Source organism: Drosophila navojoa, chromosome X (assembly GCF_054131105.1).
Source record: "Drosophila navojoa isolate 15081-1374.11 chromosome X, UAZ_NAV_1.0, whole genome shotgun sequence".
Lineage (NCBI taxonomy): Eukaryota > Metazoa > Arthropoda > Insecta > Diptera > Drosophilidae > Drosophila > Drosophila navojoa.
This window is the reverse complement of record NC_142895.1, coordinates 33,748,838-33,771,523: the sequence shown is the minus strand read 5'-3', so window position 1 is coordinate 33,771,523 and position 22,686 is coordinate 33,748,838. Positions and strand designations below refer to the sequence as shown.

At 40.6% G+C, this 22,686-nt stretch overlaps 1 protein-coding gene, 1 long non-coding RNA gene and 1 pseudogene across 2 annotated transcripts; 2 read left to right on the top strand and 1 right to left on the bottom strand.

Moving 5' to 3' along the window:
• Window positions 1-2,539: 2,539 nt before the first annotated feature.
• LOC149090903 (uncharacterized) lies at window positions 2,540-3,662 on the top strand. The gene is made up of 2 exons (XR_016197366.1): window positions 2,540-3,108; window positions 3,332-3,662. It is a non-coding gene; the product is annotated as an uncharacterized LOC149090903 (long non-coding RNA).
• An 848-nt stretch (window positions 3,663-4,510) lies between these two features.
• LOC149090902 (large subunit ribosomal RNA) lies at window positions 4,511-5,791 on the top strand (annotated as a pseudogene).
• A 14,484-nt stretch (window positions 5,792-20,275) lies between these two features.
• LOC149090901 (uncharacterized) lies at window positions 20,276-21,562 on the bottom strand. The gene is made up of 2 exons (XM_089263631.1): window positions 21,152-21,562; window positions 20,276-20,890 (listed from the first exon to the last, which is right to left on the bottom strand). The coding sequence occupies exons 1-2, from the start codon at window positions 21,560-21,562 to the stop codon at window positions 20,276-20,278; spliced, it is 1,026 nt and encodes a 341-aa protein (XP_089119757.1).
• Between the last annotated feature and the right edge of the window lie 1,124 nt (window positions 21,563-22,686).

Here is a 22,686-nt window from a genome sequence, read left to right as displayed (position 1 = left end):
AATGGTCAGACCAAAGTCCATAAAATTTGGGAGACAAATCCAGTTTGGAGGAGTCGAAGGGCTGACCAGAGCCTTAATCTGGAAGACAAATCCAATCTTGGAGGAGTCGAAAGGCTGACCAGAGCCTTAATCTGGAAGACAAATCCAATTTTGGAGGAGTCGAAAGGCTGACCAGAGCCTTAATCTGGAAGACGAATCCTATCTTGGAGGAGTCGAAAGGCTGACCAGAGCCTTAATCTGGAAGACGAATCCAATTTTGGAGGAGTCGAAAGGCTGACCAGAGCCTTAATCTGGAAGACGAATCCAATTTTGGAGGAGTCGAAAGGCTGACCAGAGCCTTAATCTGGAAGACGAATCCTATCTTGGAGGAGTCGAAAGGCTGACCAGAGCCTTAATCTGGAAGACGAATCCAATTTTGGAGGAGTCGAAGGGCTGACCAGAGCCTTAATCTGGTAGGTTATCTCAATAGAGGTGCCGTCGGTGCTCACCCAGCCCCAGGTTGTCGGAAACCAAATTGGGCAGTAGTCGCAGACTGCGAACAGCCGATCAAAGCTGCAAATCGTAACAGATTTGAAATTTGAACCACGGGATGGGCTGGTGGCCGAGGCCAGTCCAATTGAGGTTGGCCCCCTTTAGTGGGAGTATCGTGGTGGCTGTGGTGTTACCCGCTGTGTCTTCACAAAAGTAGGAGCACAGCTGCTGGGTCCAATGTGTATTTGGATCACAGCCGGAAGCTGTACCTGTAGTCAGCAGAGGTTATGATAGGCCTCGCCTCGACCCAAGAGGGAATTGTGCCCGACAGCATAATTCGAGTTGGTAGCTAAAAGAAATCTTTTAGGGGCGTTGGTGGACGCATTGTTTTCACCCGTTGTACTATGTGTCACATATGTGGCACATGTGAGTACCGTGGTTGTAAACCCCCATTGGGGTACACGTCACGTTAAATAAATCAAGGATTCTGTCCCTATCTACTCCCCCGTGGGGTGATCGGGTCAGAATAATCCCCCAGCCATATGGTAGCTTGTCGTAAAAGGCGACTTACCATACTACTGTGGCCCCGGTGTAATAATAGGGTCAGTTGCCAATTGAAAGCCGGGGTTAGCGGCTGGTCAGATTCTAACCAAATGAGTTGAAAGTTACTTATGTAGCCGATCTCGAGGAGAAAAGTTGTCGAAAGATGGTGAGCTCGGCCCGATACGTGCTCGGAATCTTTATTGATTTCAAAGGCGCATTCGACCATGTCGAATGGGACGCAGCGCTACGCCGACTATCGGATCTAGGATGCAGGGAAATTGGGATCTGGCGCAGCTTCTTTTCGGACCGAAAAGCCAGCATCGTCAGCAGCTTTGGTGAAGCCAACGTGAACGTCTCACGTGGCTGCCCGCAGGGGTCCATCAGTGGTCCATTTATATGGAACATATTGATGGATGTCCTCCTGCGCCGCCTCGAAGCGCACTGCACATTTAGTGCATATGCTGATGACTTACTGCTGCTCGTCGAAGGGAATTCCAGATCCCAACTGGAGCTCACAGGCGCCCAGCTAATGGAGATAGTTGGAGGATGGGGTATCGAGGTACGCATAGGTTCATACCGGATGTCAGCTTCGTTTACAGCCGCCCAGATTTCAGGTTCACGATGCTAACCAGTTTCCTCATAACTGGCCATGGGTCGTTGAACGCCTTTCTGCATGCGCGTGGTCTGAGCGAGACTGCTGGATGCCTTTGTGGCAATCCCTCAGAGGATTGGCAACACGTTCTGTGTGTTTGCCCTCTCTATGCGGATGTGCGGGATCTTGAAGGACTTAGGATTCAGCAGTCTACATCCGGTGACTGGATTGTGGCGGAAACCTTGATGAACCAGGACAGCATGGAACTACTGGAAAACTATGCTCGCACGATTTTCAGTAGACGACGCACGCTGCGACATGGCCAACCAATGCCGGACACACATTAGTCGAAACTGGCAGTAGATTTATCTACGAATGGTCAGACCAAAGTCCATAAAATTTGGGAGACAAATCCAGTTTGGAGGAGTCGAAGGGCTGACCAGAGCCTTAATCTGGAAGACAAATCCAATCTTGGAGGAGTCGAAAGGCTGACCAGAGCCTTAATCTGGAAGACAAATCCAATTTTGGAGGAGTCGAAAGGCTGACCAGAGCCTTAATCTGGAAGACGAATCCTATCTTGGAGGAGTCGAAAGGCTGACCAGAGCCTTAATCTGGAAGACGAATCCAATTTTGGAGGAGTCGAAAGGCTGACCAGAGCCTTAATCTGGAAGACGAATCCAATTTTGGAGGAGTCGAAAGGCTGACCAGAGCCTTAATCTGGAAGACGAATCCTATCTTGGAGGAGTCGAAAGGCTGACCAGAGCCTTAATCTGGAAGACGAATCCAATTTGGGAGGAGTCGAAGGGCTGACCAGAGCCTTAATCTGGTAGGTTATCTCAATAGAGGTGCCGTCGGTGCTCACCCAGCCCCAGGTTGTCGGAAACCAAATTGGGCAGTAGTCGTAGACTGCGAACAGCCGATCAAAGCTGCAAATCGTAACAGATTTGAAATTTGAACCACGGGATGGGCTGGTGGCCGAGGCCAGTCCAATTGAGGTTGGCCCCCTTTAGTGGGAGTATCGTGGTGGCTGTGGTGTTACCCGCTGTGTCTTCACAAAAGTAGGAGCACAGCTGCTGGGTCCAATGTGTATTTGGATCACAGCCGGAAGCTGTACCTGTAGTCAGCAGAGGTTATGATAGGCCTCGCCTCGACCCAAGAGGGAATTGTGCCCGACAGCATAATTCGAGTTGGTAGCTAAAAGAAATCTTTTAGGGGCGTTGGTGGACGCATTGTTTTCACCCGTTGTACTATGTGTCACATATGTGGCACATGTGAGTACCGTGGTTGTAAACCCCCATTGGGGTACACGTCACGTTAAATAAATCAAGGATTCTGTCCCTATCTACTCCCCCGTGGGGTGATCGGGTCAGAATAATCCCCCAGCCATATGGTAGCTTGTCGTAAAAGGCGACTTACCATACTACTGTGGCCCCGGTGTAATAATAGGGTCAGTTGCCAATTGAAAGCCGGGGTTAGCGGCTGGTCAGATTCTAACCAAATGAGTTGAAAGTTACTTATGTAGCCGATCTCGAGGAGAAAAGTTGTCGAAAGATGGTGAGCAGTTGGGCCGGGGTTAACGGCCAAGAAAGATATTAACCAAACTGAGTGAAAGTTGCTTATGTAGCTGATCTCGAGGAGAAGAAACGCAGCAGCAGCCGAAAGATGGTGAACAGTGGGGCCGGGGTTAACGGCCAGGAAAGATATTAACCAAAAAAAAAAATGGAGTGAAAGTTGCTTATGCAGCTGATCTCGAGGAGAAGAAAAGCAGCAGCCGAAAGATGGTGAACAGCGGGGCCGGGGTTAACGGCCAGGAAAGATATTAACCAAACTGAGTGAAAGTTGCTTATGTAGCTGATCTCGAGGAGAAGAAACGCAGCAGCAGCCGAAAGATGGTGAACAGTGGGGCCGGGGTTAACGGCCAGGAAAGATATTAACCAAAAAAAAAAAATGGAGTGAAAGTTGCTTATGCAGCTGATCTCGAGGAGAAGAAAAGCAGCAGCCGAAAGATGGTGAACAGCGGGGCCGGGGTTAACGGCCAGGAAAGATATTAACCAAACTGAGTGAAAGTTGCTTATGTAGCTGATCTCGAGGAGAAGAAAAAGCAGCAGCCGAAAGATGGTTAACAGCGGGGCCGGGGTTAACGGCCAAGAAAGATATTAACCGGTGGAGAAACAAGAGGTGTCAGAAGAGATTGGCTGTTCCCCTTCACCTTGTGTTATGCGAGGAGAAGTAAGGAGCAGTCAGAAGAAATTGTACTGCTGCAAAGAAGAAGAAAAAGTGGTGGTGCATGGTGCCTGTATAGATAGCGGGCTAAGAATACTACTATAGCTAAGGGATAGCTTGTATCGTAAAAGTCGACATAAAATCCCATCTGGTTAGGTCCAGAGCCCGCATGTTTGGTTATGCAAAGGATGGGGGATACCAATCCCCTCACCATACAGAAGTGGATTTCTACTTTTGCAGAACACTTTGTGAACTGCACTAGTGGTCCACCTATGTATGGGTGAAGTTTGGCAGCACGGGTGGACTTGGGTTTCCAAGACCAGTCCAATTGAGGTTGGCCCCCTTGTGGGAGTTCGTGCTGGCTGGTGGTGGGTCATTACTCAGTGTGGAGGCTGAGTAACGACGGTTGGGATCCAATTGTCAAATGTATTTTAAATACGGATCCCAACACGGTGCTGTTCCCGCCTGAACAGATGAAGTTGGCTAGATGCTTCGCATCTTACCAAGGTGGAATGTACACAACCAAACTGTGTGCAATCGTTTGGAATCTCAGGGGGAAATCTTCGGATGGAACCTTGGGAGGCGTTAGCTTGGCGTCATCCAAACTCATTTGTATATTTCCTACGTGCAGGATATTCGATACACGTGGTAGTAAACTTTTTTGCAAAAGTACACGCCACGTAAAACAAAAATACAAATGAAAATGTCCCTATCTACTATCTAGCGAAACCACAGCCAAGGGAACGGGCTTGGAATAATTAGCGGGGAAAGAAGACCCTTTTGAGCTTGACTCTAATCTGGCAGTGTAAGGAGACATAAGAGGTGTAGAATAAGTGGGAGATATTAGGCTTCGGTTTGATATCGCCAATGAAATACCACTACTCTTATTGTTTCCTTACTTACTTGATTAAGTGGAACGTGTATCATTTCCTAGCCATTATACGGATATATTAATTATGTCTTATGGTATTGGGTTTTGATGCAAGCTTCTTGATCAAAGTATCACGAGTTTGTTATATAATCGCAAACAAATTCTTTAATGAGAAAATGCATTTATGTGTTTTTGATTTAATAATTTGGTATAACTCCAATTACTCAGGTATGATCCAATTCAAGGACATTGCCAGGTAGGGAGTTTGACTGGGGCGGTACATCTCTCAAATAATAACGGAGGTGTCCCAAGGCCAGCTCAGTGCGGACAGAAACCACACATAGAGCAAAAGGGCAAATGCTGACTTGATCTCGGTGTTCAGTACACACAGGGACAGCAAAAGCTCGGCCTATCGATCCTTTTGGTTTAAAGAGTTTTTAACAAGAGGTGTCAGAAAAGTTACCATAGGGATAACTGGCTTGTGGCGGCCAAGCGTTCATAGCGACGTCGCTTTTTGATCCTTCGATGTCGGCTCTTCCTATCATTGTGAAGCAAAATTCACCAAGCGTTGGATTGTTCACCCATGCAAGGGAACGTGAGCTGGGTTTAGACCGTCGTGAGACAGGTTAGTTTTACCCTACTAATGACAAAACGTTGTTGCGACAGCATTCCTGCGTAGTACGAGAGGAACCGCAGGTACGGACCAATGGCACAATACTTGTTCGAGCGAACAGTGGTATGACGCTACGTCCGTTGGATTATGCCTGAACGCCTCTAAGGTCGTATCCGTGCTGGACTGCAATGATAAATAAGGGGCAATTTGCATTGTATGGCTTCTAAACCATTAAAAGTCTATAATTCATTTTATAGACGACAATGGATGTGATGCCAATGTTATATATAACATAGTAAATTGGGAGGATCTTCGATCACCTGATGCCGCGCTAGTTATATTTGAAAACATTATTTAATACAATGACAAAGCCTGGAATCAATTGTAAACGACTTTTGTAACAGGCAAGGTGTTGTAAGTGGTTGAGCAGCTGCCATACTGCGATCCACTGAAGCTTATCCTTTGCTTGATATGATTCGAAAAATATCCAATTATACTATATCATATATATATATATGATGATGATGTATGAAAACAAGAGAGAAGAGAGTTAAACAAGAAATATTTAATATAAATAGAAATATTAAAAATAGAAATATATGTATATACACATATAAGAGAATAAACTGTTGATGAAGAGAATTTATAAGTACTTGAAATCGATGAAGAAAACTCATATACATTTATATAAAGAGAGAAAGAAATTGATGGAAAGAATTACAAGTCCAATATGATAAATGAAATGGAAGGCTTCATTTATATACAAATTAAAATATAAACAAAAATATTTGTGTATATTGTGTTTTCTATTTGATATATGAGAACTCCAATATTGAAGAAGAGAGAATTTACAAGTACTTGAAATCTATGGAGACAACTCATATACATATATAATGATATAATGATAATGATAAAATGATATGTATATATTCATATAAAATATGAAAATAACAATATGGAATCAAGGTTCCATTTTATATACATATTTATATATAAAGAGAGAGAGGAATTGATGGAAAAAATTACAAGTCCGTAATGATAAATGGATATGTATATTTTCATATACAATATGAAAATAACAATATGGAATCAAGGTTCCATTTTATATACATATTTATATATAAAGAGAGAGAGGAATTGATGGAAAAAATTACAAGTCCGTATTGATAAATGGATATGTATATTTTCATATACAATATGAAAATAACAATATGGAATCAAGGTTCCATTTTATATACATATTTATATAAAGAGAGAGAGAGGAATTGATGGAAAAAATTACAAGTCCGAAATGATAAGTAAAAATATGTATATTTTTTCATATACAATATGAAAATAACAATATGGAATCAAGGTTCCATTTTATATACATATTTATATAAAGAGAGAGAGAGGAATTGATGGAAAAAATTACAAGTCCGAAATGATAAGTAAAAATATGTATATTTTCATATACAATATGAAAATAACAATATGGAATCAAGGTTCCATTTTATATACATATTTATATAAAGAGAGAGAGAGGAATTGATGGAAAAAATTACAAGTCCGAAATGATAAGTAAAAATATGTATATTTTCATATACAATATGAAAATAACAATATGGAATCAAGGTTCCATTTTATATACATATTTATATAAAGAGAGAGAGAGGAATTGATGGAAAAAATTACAAGTCCGAAATGATAAGTAAAAATATGTATATTTTCATATACAATATGAAAATAACAATATGGAATCAAGGTTCCATTTTATATACATATTTATATAAAGAGAGAGAGGAATTGATGGAAAAAATTACAAGTCCGAAATGATAAGTAAAAATATGTATATTTTCATATACAATATGAAAATAACAATATGGAATCAAGGTTCCATTTTATATACATATTTATATATAAAGAGAGAGAGGAATTGATGGAAAAAATTACAAGTCCGTAATGATAAATGGATATGTATATTTTCATATACAATATGGAAATAACAATATGGAATCAAGGTTCCATTTTATATACATATTTATATAAAGAGAGAGAGAGGAATTGATGGAAAAAATTACAAGTCCGAAATGATAAGTAAAAATATGTATATTTTCATATACAATATGAAAATAACAATATGGAATCAAGGTTCCATTTTATATACATATTTATATAAAGAGAGAGAGAGGAATTGATGGAAAAAATTACAAGTCCGAAATGATAAGTAAAAATATGTATATTTTCATATACAATATGAAAATAACAATATGGAATCAAGGTTACATTTTATATACATATTTATATAAAGAGAGAGAGGAATTGATGGAAAAAATTACAAGTCCGTAATGATAAATGGATATGTATATTTTCATATACAATATGAAAATAACAATATGGAATCAAGGTTCCATTTTATATACATATTTTATATATAAAGATAGAGAGATTAATTGATGGAAAAAATTACAAGTCCGTATTGATAAATGGATATGTATATTTTCATATACAATATGAAAATAACAATATGGAATCAAGGTTCCATTTTATATACATATATATATATATAAAGAGAGAGAGGAATTGATGGAAAAAATTACAAGTCCGAAATGATAAGTAAAAATATGTATATTTTCATATACAATATGAAAATAACAATATGGAATCAAGGTTCCATTTTATATACATATATATATATAAAGAGAGAGAGGAATTGATGGAAAAAATTACAAGTCCGAAATGATAAGTGAAAAAATATGTATATTTTCATATACAATATGAAAATAACAATATGGAACAAGGTTCCATTTTATATACATATATATTGTATATAGAGAACACTACGCTTCCAGCTAATATAATATTGTACTGAGGCAAAATTATATATAGAAAGAACTTCGGTTCCACACAAATTATATATAGAGAGAACTTCGGTTCCAGCTAATATAAATAAAACTTTGTACTGAGGCACAAATTATATATAGGAGAACTTCGGTTCCATTTATATATAAAAGAGAACTTCGGTTCCAGCTAATATAAATAAAATATCGTACTGAAGCACAAATTAAATATAGAGAGAACTTCAGTTCCAGCTAATATAAATGTAATATCGTACTGAGGCACAAATTATATATAGAGAGAACTTCGGTTCCAGCTTATATAAATAAAATTTTGTACTGAGGCACAAATTTATATATAGAGAGAACTTCGGTTCCATTTATATATAAAAGAGAACTTTGGTTTCAACTAATATAAATGTAATATCGTACTGAGGCACAAATTATATATAGAGAAAACTTCGGTTCCAGCTAATATAAATAAAATTTTGTACTGAGGCACAAATTATATATAGAGAGAACTTCGGTTCCAGCTAATAAAAATATATATAATTAAAAATGTAGAAATCATATAAATTTTGAGTTAAATTTTGCCGGTATTTATTATTAATGTAATATAATAATTATTATTGAACTTAAATGATTGTATAATAAATATAATACATGAAAATACAGAAAAAAATGGTTCTCCATGTAAAAAATGTGCAACTTGCAGTTGTTGTGACCAAAAACCTTACTATGGGTAGTGATGTCGCGCAAGGCAAATCATATGAGTGAAAATTAAAACTATTAAATTCATATGAATTTTAAGTTCTTTATTGCCGGCATAGATTAAAAATACAATATAATAAAGAATATTGAACTTAAATGGTTGTATTATTAAGATAATACATGAAAATGCAAAAATGGGCGGTTCCCCATATGAAAAGTGGCCAGTCTAAAGTATTAGCGTTCAAAAACCTACCTAGGGAGTGGTGTTGCGCAAGGCAAGTCATATGAGAGAAAAATTCAAAATGATAAATTCATATGATTGTGGAGTGTTGCCTTGCCAGCATAGGTTATTTATACAATATAATATAAAATAATGAACTTAAGTGATTGTATTTTGGTAATACATGAAAATATATGGGTGAGTGGTACCCTTTGAGAAAAATGTGCAGCTTGCAGTTGGTGTGTCCAAAAACCTTTGTATGGGTAGTGATGTAGCGCAAGGCAAATCATATGAGTGAAAATTAAAACTATTAAATTCATATGAATATTAAATTCTATATTGCCGGCATGGGTTATTAATACTATATTTATATATAGAAAGAACTTCGGTTCCAGCTAATATAAATAAAATATCGCACTGAAGCACAAATTAAATATAGAGAGAACTTCGGTTCCATTTATATATAAAAGAGAACTTCGGTTCCAGTTAATATAAATGTAATTTCGTACTGAGGCACAAATTATATATAGAGAGAACTTCGGTTCCAGCTAATATAAATGTAATTTCGTACTGAGGCACAAATTATATATAGAGAGAACTTCGGTTCCAGCTAATATAAATGTAATTTCGTACTGAGGCACAAATTATATATAGAGAGAACTTCGGTTCCAGCTAATATAAATGTAATTTCGTACTGAGGCACAAATTATATATAGAGAGAACTTCGGTTCCAGCTAATATAAATGTAATTTCGTACTAAGGCACAAATTATATATAGAGAGAACTTCGGTTCCAGCTAATATAAATGTAATTTCGTACTGAGGCACAAATTATATATATAGAGAACTTCGGTTCCAGCCAATATAAATAAAATATCGTACTGAGGCACAAATTATATATAGAGAGAACTTCGGTTCCAGCTAATATAAATAAAATTTTGTACTGAGGCACAAATTATATATAGAGAGAACTTCGGTTCCATTTATATATAAAAGAGAACTTCGGTTCCAGCTAATATAAATGTAATATCGTACTGAGGCACAAATTAAATATATAGAGAACTTCGGTTCCAGCCAATATAAATAAAATATCGTACTGAGGCACAAATTATATATATAGAGACCTTCGGTTCCAGCCAATATAAATAAAATATCGTACTGAGGCACAAATTATATATAGAGAGAACTTCGGTTCCAGCTAATAAAAATATATATAATTAAAAATGTAGAAATCATATAAATCTTGAGTTATATATTTCCGGCATAATTTATTAATATAATATAATAAAGAATATCGAGCTTAAATGATTGTATTATTAAGATAATACATGAAAATGCAAAAATGGACGGTTCTCCATATGAAAAGTGACCAACCTAAAGTATTAGCGTTCAAAAACCTACCTAGGGAGTGGTGTTGCGCAAGGCAAGTCATATGAGAGAAAAATTCAAAATGATAAATTGATAGAAATAGTTAAGCAACCATGAGTTGTGTAATAAGTTTATTACTACAGAAAAATTGATATTATTTAATAATCAACTAGCTTAGCTTTTGGTAATTTTTATCGAGTAATCGATAATTATTATATTGATCGTGCACTTTTTGAGTACAAATGTATAAATGTCAGACCTATTATAGATTCTTAAGCGTTTGTTTACATTACAAAAGCATGCTTTTTATCATTCTAAGAATTGCGATTGATTTATAGATTTTCTAGCTTTTTACAACGGCGGAGGTTTAAAACTCCTTCAATGTGTTTTTTTTGTCATACGTATTTCGTTTTTTATTAAATAGATATTCATTTTATTCTTTTTTCTAATTGAACAATTTTATTAGTTTATATTTGTTTCTTCTTAAATAGCCCTCATATATGTATGTACGCATATATGCATGTATATATATGTACATAAGTCTGCACGCATATGTATCATCAAGCATCCAGCCTTTCTTATGCACGCACTCATTTGTATGTGTGTATGTATGTAAGTTAACGAGTGCCCCTCATACGTAGCAACTTAAGACTTTATATATCATTGGCTAAACAGCTGCGCGCATGGTGCTGACGCGGCGAATGCCTCAGTTCAGTGCGCTGATCGCAGCGGCCAGCGACAGTAACCTGATCCCTTGCGCATGTCGTAAAAGCAGCGTATCGCTTATGCTGAAGTCGGCTTGCCGACTATGACGTTGTAGCTTATGCTGTGTCTGATATAGTGGGTAGCTTAATCGTGGCGATTGTATGTTTAGAATAGCCTCATTCCGACTCGCATTGGAGCGGAAAATCAGTTCTGTTTTAGAGTCCAAAGCTAACGCCAGCTTTCAACAAATATTAATTCGAGTAAACAATTTGTGTTTTAATTGTGTTGGAGACGTTGTACCAGCTGAGCTAAAGCACCTAAAGCCTCAATCGAGTTATAAGTACCGATAACGCCTCATATCAGTCACCCAGCAGCATCAAGCATCGTGGGACTGACTATCATCTCAGCAACTCATCGATGGACAGGCTCATAGAAAAAAAAAAATTTGTACACATAAATGCATACTCTAGCGTTGAAATGAGACTGATTTGTTTTTTCTTTGTTCTTGAATTTATCATCCCCTACTCTGGCTTTTCTTTTTTATAAAGTGTCATAACAAGAATTTTTGGCGCTGTCGGCAAAGGCTCTTGTTAAATTTTTTTTTTGACAATCATGGCTTGGGTGCTTCTAGCTCTTAAACTGTAGGATATATATAAGGAGTTTTACGGTTCGCCACGCCCTCTTTGGGTGGACATAAATCCACCATAGCTTGTTGGACTTGGGTGGTCAACTCGAGTATATATACAAAATTTCTCTAGCATCAATAGTGCCTAAAATATAACCAAATTTGAAAAATCACTATATCTTCAGGTCCGATTCGCTACGCCCCTAGAAGGCGTAATCATCCGTCATTATAGAATTATAGCATTAGCTCACGTCGAAATTTCAACATTCTAGCCACACCCCTAATGGACGTAGATATATCCACCTTCGCTTTTTGTACTTGCGGGGTCAACGCGGATCTACATACCAAATTTCAAGCTTTCTAGCTTTCTATCGGAAAACGCATTTTCCGATGCCACGCCCCTAGTGGGCGGATCAGGAAAATTTTAACACTATAAATCGGAGTTATACTTGAGTATGTGTTCCGAATTTCAAGTCTATAGCTTCAATAGAGACAGAAATGAACTGCGTTCATACGGACACACAGACGGACAGCAAGACGGACATTGCACAAAACCAATATACTCATTCACTTCGTGAATGAATAACCATCTATCACATCTAATTGCAATCAAGAAAGTGTCCGATGAAAATTGCAATCAGGCAATTAACTGATGAATAATAATAATAAATAATAAATAAATAATTAACTGATAAATAATATAAAATGTGTTAGAAATACCCAAACAACCATGAGTTGTGTAGTAATAATTTTATTAATACAGAAAATTTGAAAATCCACAAATTTATTTATTTATTTATTTATTTCTTAAAGCTATTGACAAAAACGAGAGTCAAATTAAATTTAAAAAAGAAAAAGCCTAAACAAATTACAGGATATAATATCAATAGTAACACCGACCCGATGGGGGTATTTTATTTGCCAGTCCGGCCAGCTATGCCCACGTCTCACAGCCAAATATGGTCAGTGAAACTAATGATGCTATAAAAAGAAGTGTTAGTAGGAAAACTTAGAATATATGTAAAATAATAAATATTTCTTAAAAATAAAAAATAAAAACAAATATATTAAAAAAAAAAAAAGAATGAAAAAAATGTGATAAATAAGAATTAGTACAGAAAAAGAAAAAGTAAGGTTTTAAAAGAAATTGCAAGAAAAGTTAATAATAAAAAAATAAATAAATAGATAAGAAATAGTAAAAAGAAAAGAGTAAAGGAAAAGCACAGAATAGAATGTAGGATAGAATTGAGAAATCATTACACAACATTGACAACGAAAATGTATACCAATGCTTATGCCTGGGCATTGTGAGTGATTTCCCTAATGAGCTAATAGCAAACTTTTTAATTTAGGAAGAGAGAGCTCTAAGGAAAAAACGTGATAATATTTATTAAAATTAACACTAAGAACATGAAACGCACTGTGCAAAGAATAATCCCTAGTGCACACCGGTAAATGAAGCGGACGATAGTGTCTAGTTGTTCGGGACGGAACCGAAAAGTTTAGACGACCCAACAAAGAGGACGAATCAATATCACCAATAATCAATTTATGCAGAAAAACAATTCCTAAAATTGTTCTGCGATTGGTTAGCGATGGAAGATCAATAAGCTGGAGCCTACTATGATAAGACGGTAATCGTAAATTACTGTCCCATCGAAGATCCCTTAAGGCAAAGAGAAGAAACTGTTTTTGGACCGATTCAATGCGATCCTGATGCAGTTTATGCTGCGGAGACCAAACAACAGAGCAATACTCTAAGATGGGACGCACAAGCGACGTAAATAAGCGCTTGGTGATAAAAGGACCTTTAAATTCCTTGGACCAACGTTTAATAAAGCCAAGCACACTTTTGGCTTCATTAATGATGGTAGAAATATGAAGATTAAAATTTAGTTTACAATCGAAAGAAACACCAAGATCTTTGATTGTGTGGATGCGTCGCAAGGAAATATTGCTAATTTTATAATCAACAATTAGAGGAACGGTACGACTGAAGGTCATTGTCATACACTTTGAGCAATTTAAGTCAAGCTGGTTTGCCACACACCAAAGTTGAAATGCATTTAGGTCATCTTGAAGGTGATGATGTCCAGTTGCACTGGAGTATGGAAGGCAAAATATTACATCGTCAGCATACATAAATATAGTAGAATACGAGATACAACTAGGAAGGTCATTTATAAAAAGGGAAAAGAGAAATGAACCCAAATGGCTACCCTGAGGTACACCAGACGAAACAAAGATAACTTTAGACATAGCTGTTCTGAGCAGGACTCTTTGGGTTCTACCAATTAAATAGGATGAAATCCAAGTTACAAGTCTAGGCGAAAATCGTAAGCGTTCAAGCTTAAGAAGTAGTATCTGATGATGTACTGAGTCAAATGCTTTACTGAAGTCAGTATAAATAACATCCGTTTGCATTTTTTTAGAAAAACCATCATTGACAAGCGAAGTGAATTCAAGTAAATTAGTGGACGTTGATCGATTTTGAACAAAACCATGTTGAGATGGTTGAATAATCGATTTGCAAAAATGCTGCAAGGCCGATGTTATAATTTTCTCAAATAACTTCGGAATGACAGATAATTTCGCAATGCCTCTATAGTTGGAAATATCAGATCTTCCACCTTTTTTGTATAAGGGAATGATGAAAGATTCTTTCCATATTGAAGGGAACACAGCAGTATCCAAGGACAAGTTAAACAATTTTAGTAATTGTGACTGAAGAGAAACACTGCACTCTTTAATCACACAACTAGGAATATTATCGGCACCGGGAGAGAAAGATGATTTCAACGTCCTAATGGCCGTAGCCAGAGAGGCTGCAGTAACTTTGGGAATATTTATAGACCCATATTCAGAAAGAGGATATGGATATGAGTTGTTGTAGAGATTAGCAGAAGAATAAGTTGATTGAAAAAAATCAGCAAATAGATCAGAGGAATCCTGGTCATTGCAAGTTTTTTCACCACCAAGGGCAAATGAGGACGGCAAACCAGAAGATTTACGCTTCAAATTTACAAATGAATAAAATTGCTTGGGATCACGAGCAAACTGACGTTTGCAACGTATAAGATAATTCTCATAACAGCTAGAATTTAAAAGATTGAAGTTTGACTTGGCAATGGAATATTTTGACCAATCAACACTTGAACCAGACTTTTTATAATTTTTAAAACATTTAGTTTTAATGTTTCTCAAGTTCAAAAGAGTCTTGGTAAACCAAGGTGGCTTATTTGAAACTGGCGAAATACGGCAGAGAGGGACACAAACATCCAGAATAGAGTTTAAGGTAGAGTAAAAAAACGATGCTGCCAAATTAATATCATTCGACTCATATAAAGTAGACCAGTCTGTTGAATTAATAATTTCATTAAGCAAAATAAAATCGCATTTACGATAACAGCGACATGGATAAGAAGGCAAAGGAGTATAATTGGGATGATTATCGACAGCTAATAATACTTCTAAAGTGGGGTGATGTATATCCTCAGGTATACAGAATGGAGTCGTTCTCACGACATTTAAGAGCGAATCGTGATTAGTAAACACCAAATCAAGTGTGCGATTTAGGTGATTAGAAATAGAGTTAATTTGAAACAGAGACAGGTTAAACAATTCATCAAAAAGACAGTGATCAATTGTCGGAATTAAGTAATTCGTATTACAAGTTGCTAACCAAGAAGTGTATCATTCACATGTTCATAAACACATCAGAGAGTATACTGGATTTAACCGCAATTAGCACTCCACCCCCTCTGCGCATTGAACGATCAAGTCTAAAAATAGTGAAATTATTTGAAAGTATTTCACTATTATGAATATTATTACTTAGCCACGTTTCAGTAAATGCAATAATATCATATTGTACACTAAAACTGTGTAAGAATAAACTATTAAGTTTAGAATTCAAGCCGCGTACATTTTGATAAAGCAGAGACAGCTGAGAAGAAGATAGGAAAGAATTTAGTTTTTTGGTACAGTGTTAGATGACGATTGCACCGAAGGTAGATTTACAGCAGTAGGAGTAGATCTATTACGATTTTTAGGTCTAAATTCATGAACTACCACATGAGGTGGCCAGAAATTTGGATCACATAAAGTTTTAAAATGTTCTATCGGCACATTTATTTTAAAAGAGGCAATTTCGCGCGGAGCTGCGAAGCTAAACTTCGATATAAAAACCTTAGCCGAAGTCTTGCTTGCTATAAAAGCAGATACCGCCTCACAGGTCGTATATGATGAAAGCCTAGATAAGAAAACTTGCTTTCGAGGGGAGACGACTGATAAGGATATGCCGGGAGTGGCTGAATTATTAACACCCGTGGCTTGAACAGCAATTGGAGAAGATTCCAATTTTTGAGCAGAAACCTGAGTATCAATAGCAGCCTCAACAGAAGAACCAATAGCTTCAGGAACAGGTGATATAGGATCGAGCGAATTAGGAGCGGATGACAAAACTGACGCGCAAGGTGAGGGAGGGGCAAGCGAATTAGGTGACGGTGTTGGTACAGAGGGAGGTACCAACAACGATAAAGACTCCAAATGAGATAGGGGACTCTCGAAATTAAACTGGGTTAGTATTTCTTCAGCAGCAGCCATATCACTGGATAACTGCTTAGAAATCTTTTTCAGTTTTAAAAACTGAGCCCTTACAGCGCTGTACATTTTAGAAAAGTTGATCTGTCTTTCTAAGCAAATCGGACAAGACCAGCGTACACCCCCACTACCAATTTTTACCGTGGACATAATCTTGTCGTAATCACGACCAGTGAGACCTGCACATTTAATATGCATCATATTATCGCACAACCAGCAATTGACAAATTGCGCTTGTGCAGAGTCCACTGCCTGCCTGAACGTACAAGATTTTTTGCAACAGCTCATATTGGCAATTGGGATTACAGTAGAAATTAAAGAAAAGCAACAGAAATAAAAACAAAGAGAGTAAAATATGCTGACAGAGCGAGTCCAACAACAACCAGCCGTTGAAGAGCAGAACGAATGATTATGTTGAGAGAGATAATCAACAACAAAAACAGCCGTTACAGAGCGTAACTAAAGAAACACAGAGAGTTATTTGCACAGCACGACGACCGAAATCGAGAGAGCAAGTAAGCTCACACGCACACTAACAAACGTGTAGAGAGTAAAGACAGGGAGCAAAGTGCAAACTAAATGTATATAAGACGCTGCACCAAACTTCAACAAGATTAAACAACAATTTTAAAAGAAAACACAGCAAACCACGGATCAAACCTTGCACAGGAATATTACAAAACCGACCGCAGTTGTGTGAACAATTAATAAAAATGAATTAATTAAAAAATCAGGCAAATTTGCGGAGCAGAAAACAAAAGCTACCGTACACTCTCACTGAGAACTCTCTTATGTGATAAAGAATATTAAAATGTGATAAATATACTTAAACAAAAATGTATTATGCAATATTCATTTTACTATAACAGAGAATTTTATATTATTTAATAATTATCTATCACACTAATAGCAATCAGGAAATTAACCGATGAAAATTGCAATCAGGCAATTAACTGATAAATAATATGTCAATGTGTTAAAATACTTAAACAACCATGAGTTGTGAAATAATAATTTTATCACTACAGAAAATTTAATATTATTCAATAATCATCTAAAACATCTAACTGCAATCAACAAATTAACCGATGAAGAATATTAAAATAATAATCATCTATAACATCTAATTGCAATCAGGAAATTAAATGATTAAAATTGCAATCAGGCAATTGATAAATAATATTTAACTGTGTTATAAATATTTAAACAACAATGAGTTGTAACGAAACTTCGGTTTATCCCAAGTCTAAGCTGGGCTAGTTTCAGCTGACTGTGGATTCGTTTTATAGCGTAAATATATATTCTCTTGAATAAGTTTGAAATGTACACGCCACTTAAAGTTATGCTGGCTCGCTGGTTGGCTTTAGCGAAGCACACCTACCGAGTGCTAGTTCAACGCACTCCGGCTGGGAGAGTGTTGTGCTAAAAAACCACGCTAGTTTTACGGGACGATTCGGGAAACGCCAGGACTTCGGTCTGAGCAAAACTCTGGCGGTTCGCTCAGATATGCAGGCGTCTCCTACTATTCCACTCGCTCACAGCACAACACTAGCTTCGTTTTCACTCACAAACACTTCTCTTGCGCACGGCTTCGTGAACTTACTCAGATGTGCAGGCCTCGCTTAAGCCGCTGATATGCACCGATGTCCTGATCGGTGCCGCTGATGCTGCTGATGGCCTCTTTCGTTGTCGCGAGGATTCCCATTGGATGTTCACTAATCACTTTTCACTTGCTTAATCGTCACTCAATCCTTTAATCACCACTAAATCGTCTGACCATCTGAATTTTCTCAATCATCTGAATCCCCGTATGGAGCCGCCGGTGGCCTTTTATAGCCCAGCCACAGGCCCTGCTTCGGGTGATAACGGGACCCGTTCGGCTCTGGAGCGGGGCCTTTCAGCCGCTCGTGCCCATAGAAACGGTAAAGTGGCGTGATCCGGGTGACGCTACTTTCCCGCCAAATTGTGTGGCACCCTCCCATCGGCCGAAGTACCGTTGGTGCCCTGCGAGTGAAAGTGATCACTACTATCACTCGGCACGAACGGCACCTCGGCTAACAGTCACCGATGATCGTCGTATGTGCGACCCATTGCTGAATCTGTAGGAGCGAAAGAGTCCGCCTCTAACAGGACTTTGACCCCCTTTCCAGTGCGAGGGTCGCTCCTACAGTATTCGCGTCGCTGTGTGGAGCAACATGTATATGCACGTATATGCATATAAACGCACAGCAAATACGTACGTTCATATACATTAATACGTGCATAACTATATTGCTCCTCACACTCCCCTCTTCCTTCGGGAAAACACGAGACCATCGTGTTTGAATTTGGCGCCCGTCTCTGCTGCGCTGCTCCGTTTTGCGCTGCTCCATTTTACGCTGCTTCGCCCACGCCGGGCGCTGCTGCAAAACTCGCCTGTCGGTTTTGCAGCCCCCGGTGGCATTGGCGCATGTGCGCGCTGCAATGGCCATTTCACCCATTTAGCGCATGTTGCCCCTTGCCGCTGGAGACGCCTTTCTGCTGGTTGCTGCTGCTCCTTGGACCTTTGGGGATGCTCCGGTGGGGTACTGCAGTCATCCGGTACGCTTGTTGGTCGATCCCCTTTCGCGCACAGCTCACAGCGAAGTCGCTGGCCAGTGCGCGAGGATCGGTTGCCAAGCTTTGTCGACCCCCAAAGTTCCGCAGCCGGTGGAGCCAGTTGCGTGGCATGCGTTTGCAGCCATACTCTCCCAACAAGCAGCAACCTGCTCGACCGCATGCCCCACGTATATGGTTTGCCGCCGCTGCCTCTGCCCACGCCGGGCGCAAAACTCACCTGTTGAGCTGTAGTCCCCGGTGGCTTTGGCACTCGTGCGGCGAACACCTGCCTGCCGCCATCCCTCGCCGTCCTCTCCGTTGCTGAAGGCGTCCACAATAGCAGGTGCTCTCCCTAGTTCGTGCAGTGTCTTCCTTGCGGCGCTGCAGACCAAATTCTGGATTGTTGTTGGGAGTTGGCCACATCAATGTCGTTCGCAACTGTCACCGGTGTCGAACTTTGACGCCGGCTGGCATTTTGCGGCCACTCCTCATTCGCGCACAGCTCGCAGCAAAGTCGCTAGCCAGTGCACGAGGATCCACTCTGGTAACTCATCCAAAACAAAAACACCCTATGCTGCCGCGCGCCGCTGCTTAGGCGACAGCACATAACGGGTCCTGTGTCCTACGCTCAGCCCACTCTAGCCTTCGCTGCCCTATGGCTGAATTCCAGGTAGGCTACGGTACTGCCCAGGTACCGTTTTTCCCACTCTCCCATCGGCACACGCATACATAGCCCTTCTAGCCGAACATCCAATGCAAGCTCTTCTGCCGCGTTGCATTGTTGTTGGCATCTCTTCGCTAGCGATCGTTATATGCCGCCGTGTGTTTTGTTGTTGGCGGTTTTAGTTGTCGCTGTGCGTTTTGTTGTTGGCGGCTTTAGTTGTCTGTTTTTGTTGTTGGTGACTTCGTGCGCTAGCGATCGCTAAGCTTGCTCTCGCTTCACTGTATGGGTGTGCAGCAATTTTCGACTGGAATGCGTGCGGTTTGTTTTTGTTTTCTGCTCTCGCTTTCGTTAGAAATATAATTTCGGCTGCGCGCGCGCTGTTGCTAAGGGCGCATACACTGCAGGTAGGTACTGCTTGCACTTGCACTGCTTTGTTGTTGTATCTGTGCATAGTGCATTGCACATGCACTGGCAGCTAAGTTTTTCGGTGCAGTACTGTACACTGCTTGCTGCCGTGCGCGCGCAGTTCAAATTGTTGGTGGCAACTGTAATCTTGTAACTGTAATCCAGCCGCAGATGCAATTCGCAGCCGAAATTATGCACTTTTGAGCAAAAATTTTTTGCTGTTTTTTTTTTCTCTTCTTCTTTCTGGAAAAAAAAAAAAAATAAACAGCTTTAATGCTCACCCGTGTCTTCTCTCCACGGCTTGAGATCCGCCACATCGGCCTCCGACCTGATCCGGCAGATTACCGGTAATACAAAACTGGCCACTATATAAGGGCCTCCATAGCGTGGTGCCAGTTTTGCGGCAAAACCCTCTGCGGCATTCGACAAGTGGCGTTCCTTTGCACACACCTTGTCACCTACGGCCGGCTTCCACTGCCGCCTCTGTAGGTTATAATGCCGCGCCTGATCTTGTCCAGCTCTCTCCAGGTTTTGACGCACTATCTCAAACACTTCGCGCATCTTGTTGGCTCTCTCGACTGGGCTCTGTGCCTCTGTGAAGGCGGCCGAATACCCTGTGGATGCTGACACGCTGCTGTTGACCGCCAACGTCAACTCCGGTAATGCGTCGTCCCAGCGTCTCTGGTCACCTCCAGCGAACTGCGCAATCATCGTCTTCACTGTTCTGTTGGCCCTCTCAGTGGGATTCTCTTGAGGTGTGTATGGTGCTGTCAACTGGTGACGCTCCCCAAGCTCCTCCAGAAGCACCTTGAATGCCCGACGGGTGAATTGGGTGCCATTGTCAGTAATGAGCACCTTTGGCGTGCCGAACCGCGCCAAGATCCGCTCTCGAAATGCCTTTTAGAGAGCTGCGCTATTCGAGCTCCGCAGCGGCATCATCTCCGTCCATTTCGAAAAGCGATCTATGAAAACCAAAAGCATAGTGTTCCCATGCTTTGATCTCGGCAGAGGACCAACAAAATCGTCACAAACTTTTGCCCATGACTCTTCGGGCACCTGCGTCAGCATTTGCATTTATATCGCTGACACACTTCGCAGCGCTGTACGTATGCTCTCACATCCCGGTACATACCTGGCCAGTAATACCGCGCTGCCACCCGAGCGATTGTTTTTCAGCTCCCAAGGTGGCCAGCGGTAGCTGCGTCGTGGTTCCCCTCCAGAACTTGTTTGCGCCGGTCCGCCGGCACACACAACTTCCATCCAGCCACATCCTCGTGGCCGGCTTGATGCGGGATGTGCCGGAAACTTATTTGGCGCCTTCTTGATGTCCTGCAGAAGCTTGGTGAGCCAGCGACATCCTATCCTTGCTGGCATCTCCTTGCTCTTGACCATACGGCACGTCTCCTCTCCCAGAAGTTGCCGTGAGAGCGCATCTGCTACCACATTCTGCTTGCCCTTCCTGTAGCGAATCTCGAAGTCGTACTGCTGCAGCTCCAGTGCCCATCTGGCAATCCTTCCCGTTGGGCTCTCGATCCAATTGAGCCACTTCAGAGCCATTAGGTCATATCTCCGTCCTCCGAGGTCTGCGCCAGGATTGCCCCAAGTACATAATTGCTTGCGTTCGTTCGCAAGCAAAACGGCTTCGAGAAATCAGGGCACGCCAGCACCGGTGACTCCGTCAATTTGGCCTTTACCGTCTCGAACGCTATTTGCCGCTCATCCGTCCACTCCCACTTCGTGCCCTTTTTGAGCAGTGCATTTAGCGGATGCACTGTGGCTGCAATCTCTGACACGAAGCGGCGGTACCATGAAGCCACGCCCACGTATTGTCGTAACTCTTTTACGTTTGTGGGTGGCTTCAGTTCGGCAATAGCGGTCACTTTCTCTGGATCCATGCAAATGCCATCCTCCGTGACTTTGTGAACAAGATACTTCAGCTCCTTCTTGAAGAAATCGCACTTGTCGATGTTATCTTCAAGTTGGCTGCCCGCAGTCGCGGCAACGGGTATTCATCTTTAATGGATCTGCTGTTCATCTGTCGAAAATCCACACATAGCCGCCACTTCCAATTTTTCTTGCGAACCATGACAATCGGCGCGCTATGTGGGCTTTTCGAGGGCTCAATGAAGCCTTTGGCCAGCAGCTCATCCACCTGCAGGTTGATCTCCGCCTGCATTTTTGGATTTTGGTGCTCCGTGATCCTGGTGGTGCCTTTCACATGCTGGAACTTCTCCAGCTCATGCCTCAGAAAAGCATCCACCTCTGGGTCTTTGTGCATAGGCGTTGGCTCCTCCATGTTCGCCTCCACTGGCGTCTCTGGGCTCGCCTCCACGCTGGCCAGAGCCACGGACAGCTTCTCCTCTGACTGTCCGCTCGACTGTGGAATTCTTGGCTCGATCCTCATCGTCAAGCCACCGCACTCCAGTGTGGTGCCTATGCTGGCCAAGAAATCCCAGCCCAGCACCAGATCGTCGATCACTCCTGGCAGAATCAGCAACGGGATTTGGCTTTGCTGATTCCACAGGCTGATCGTCGTCTCCAGCTGCGAGTCCACATGACTGCAACTGTCGTCCGCTAAGCGTATGCGCCGCTGTGTTGTACGCACCACGCCCACTCCTCTGAGCCTGTCAGCAAGCTTTTCGCTTATAAAGCTGCTTGTGGCTCCAGTGTCGATTGTGGCT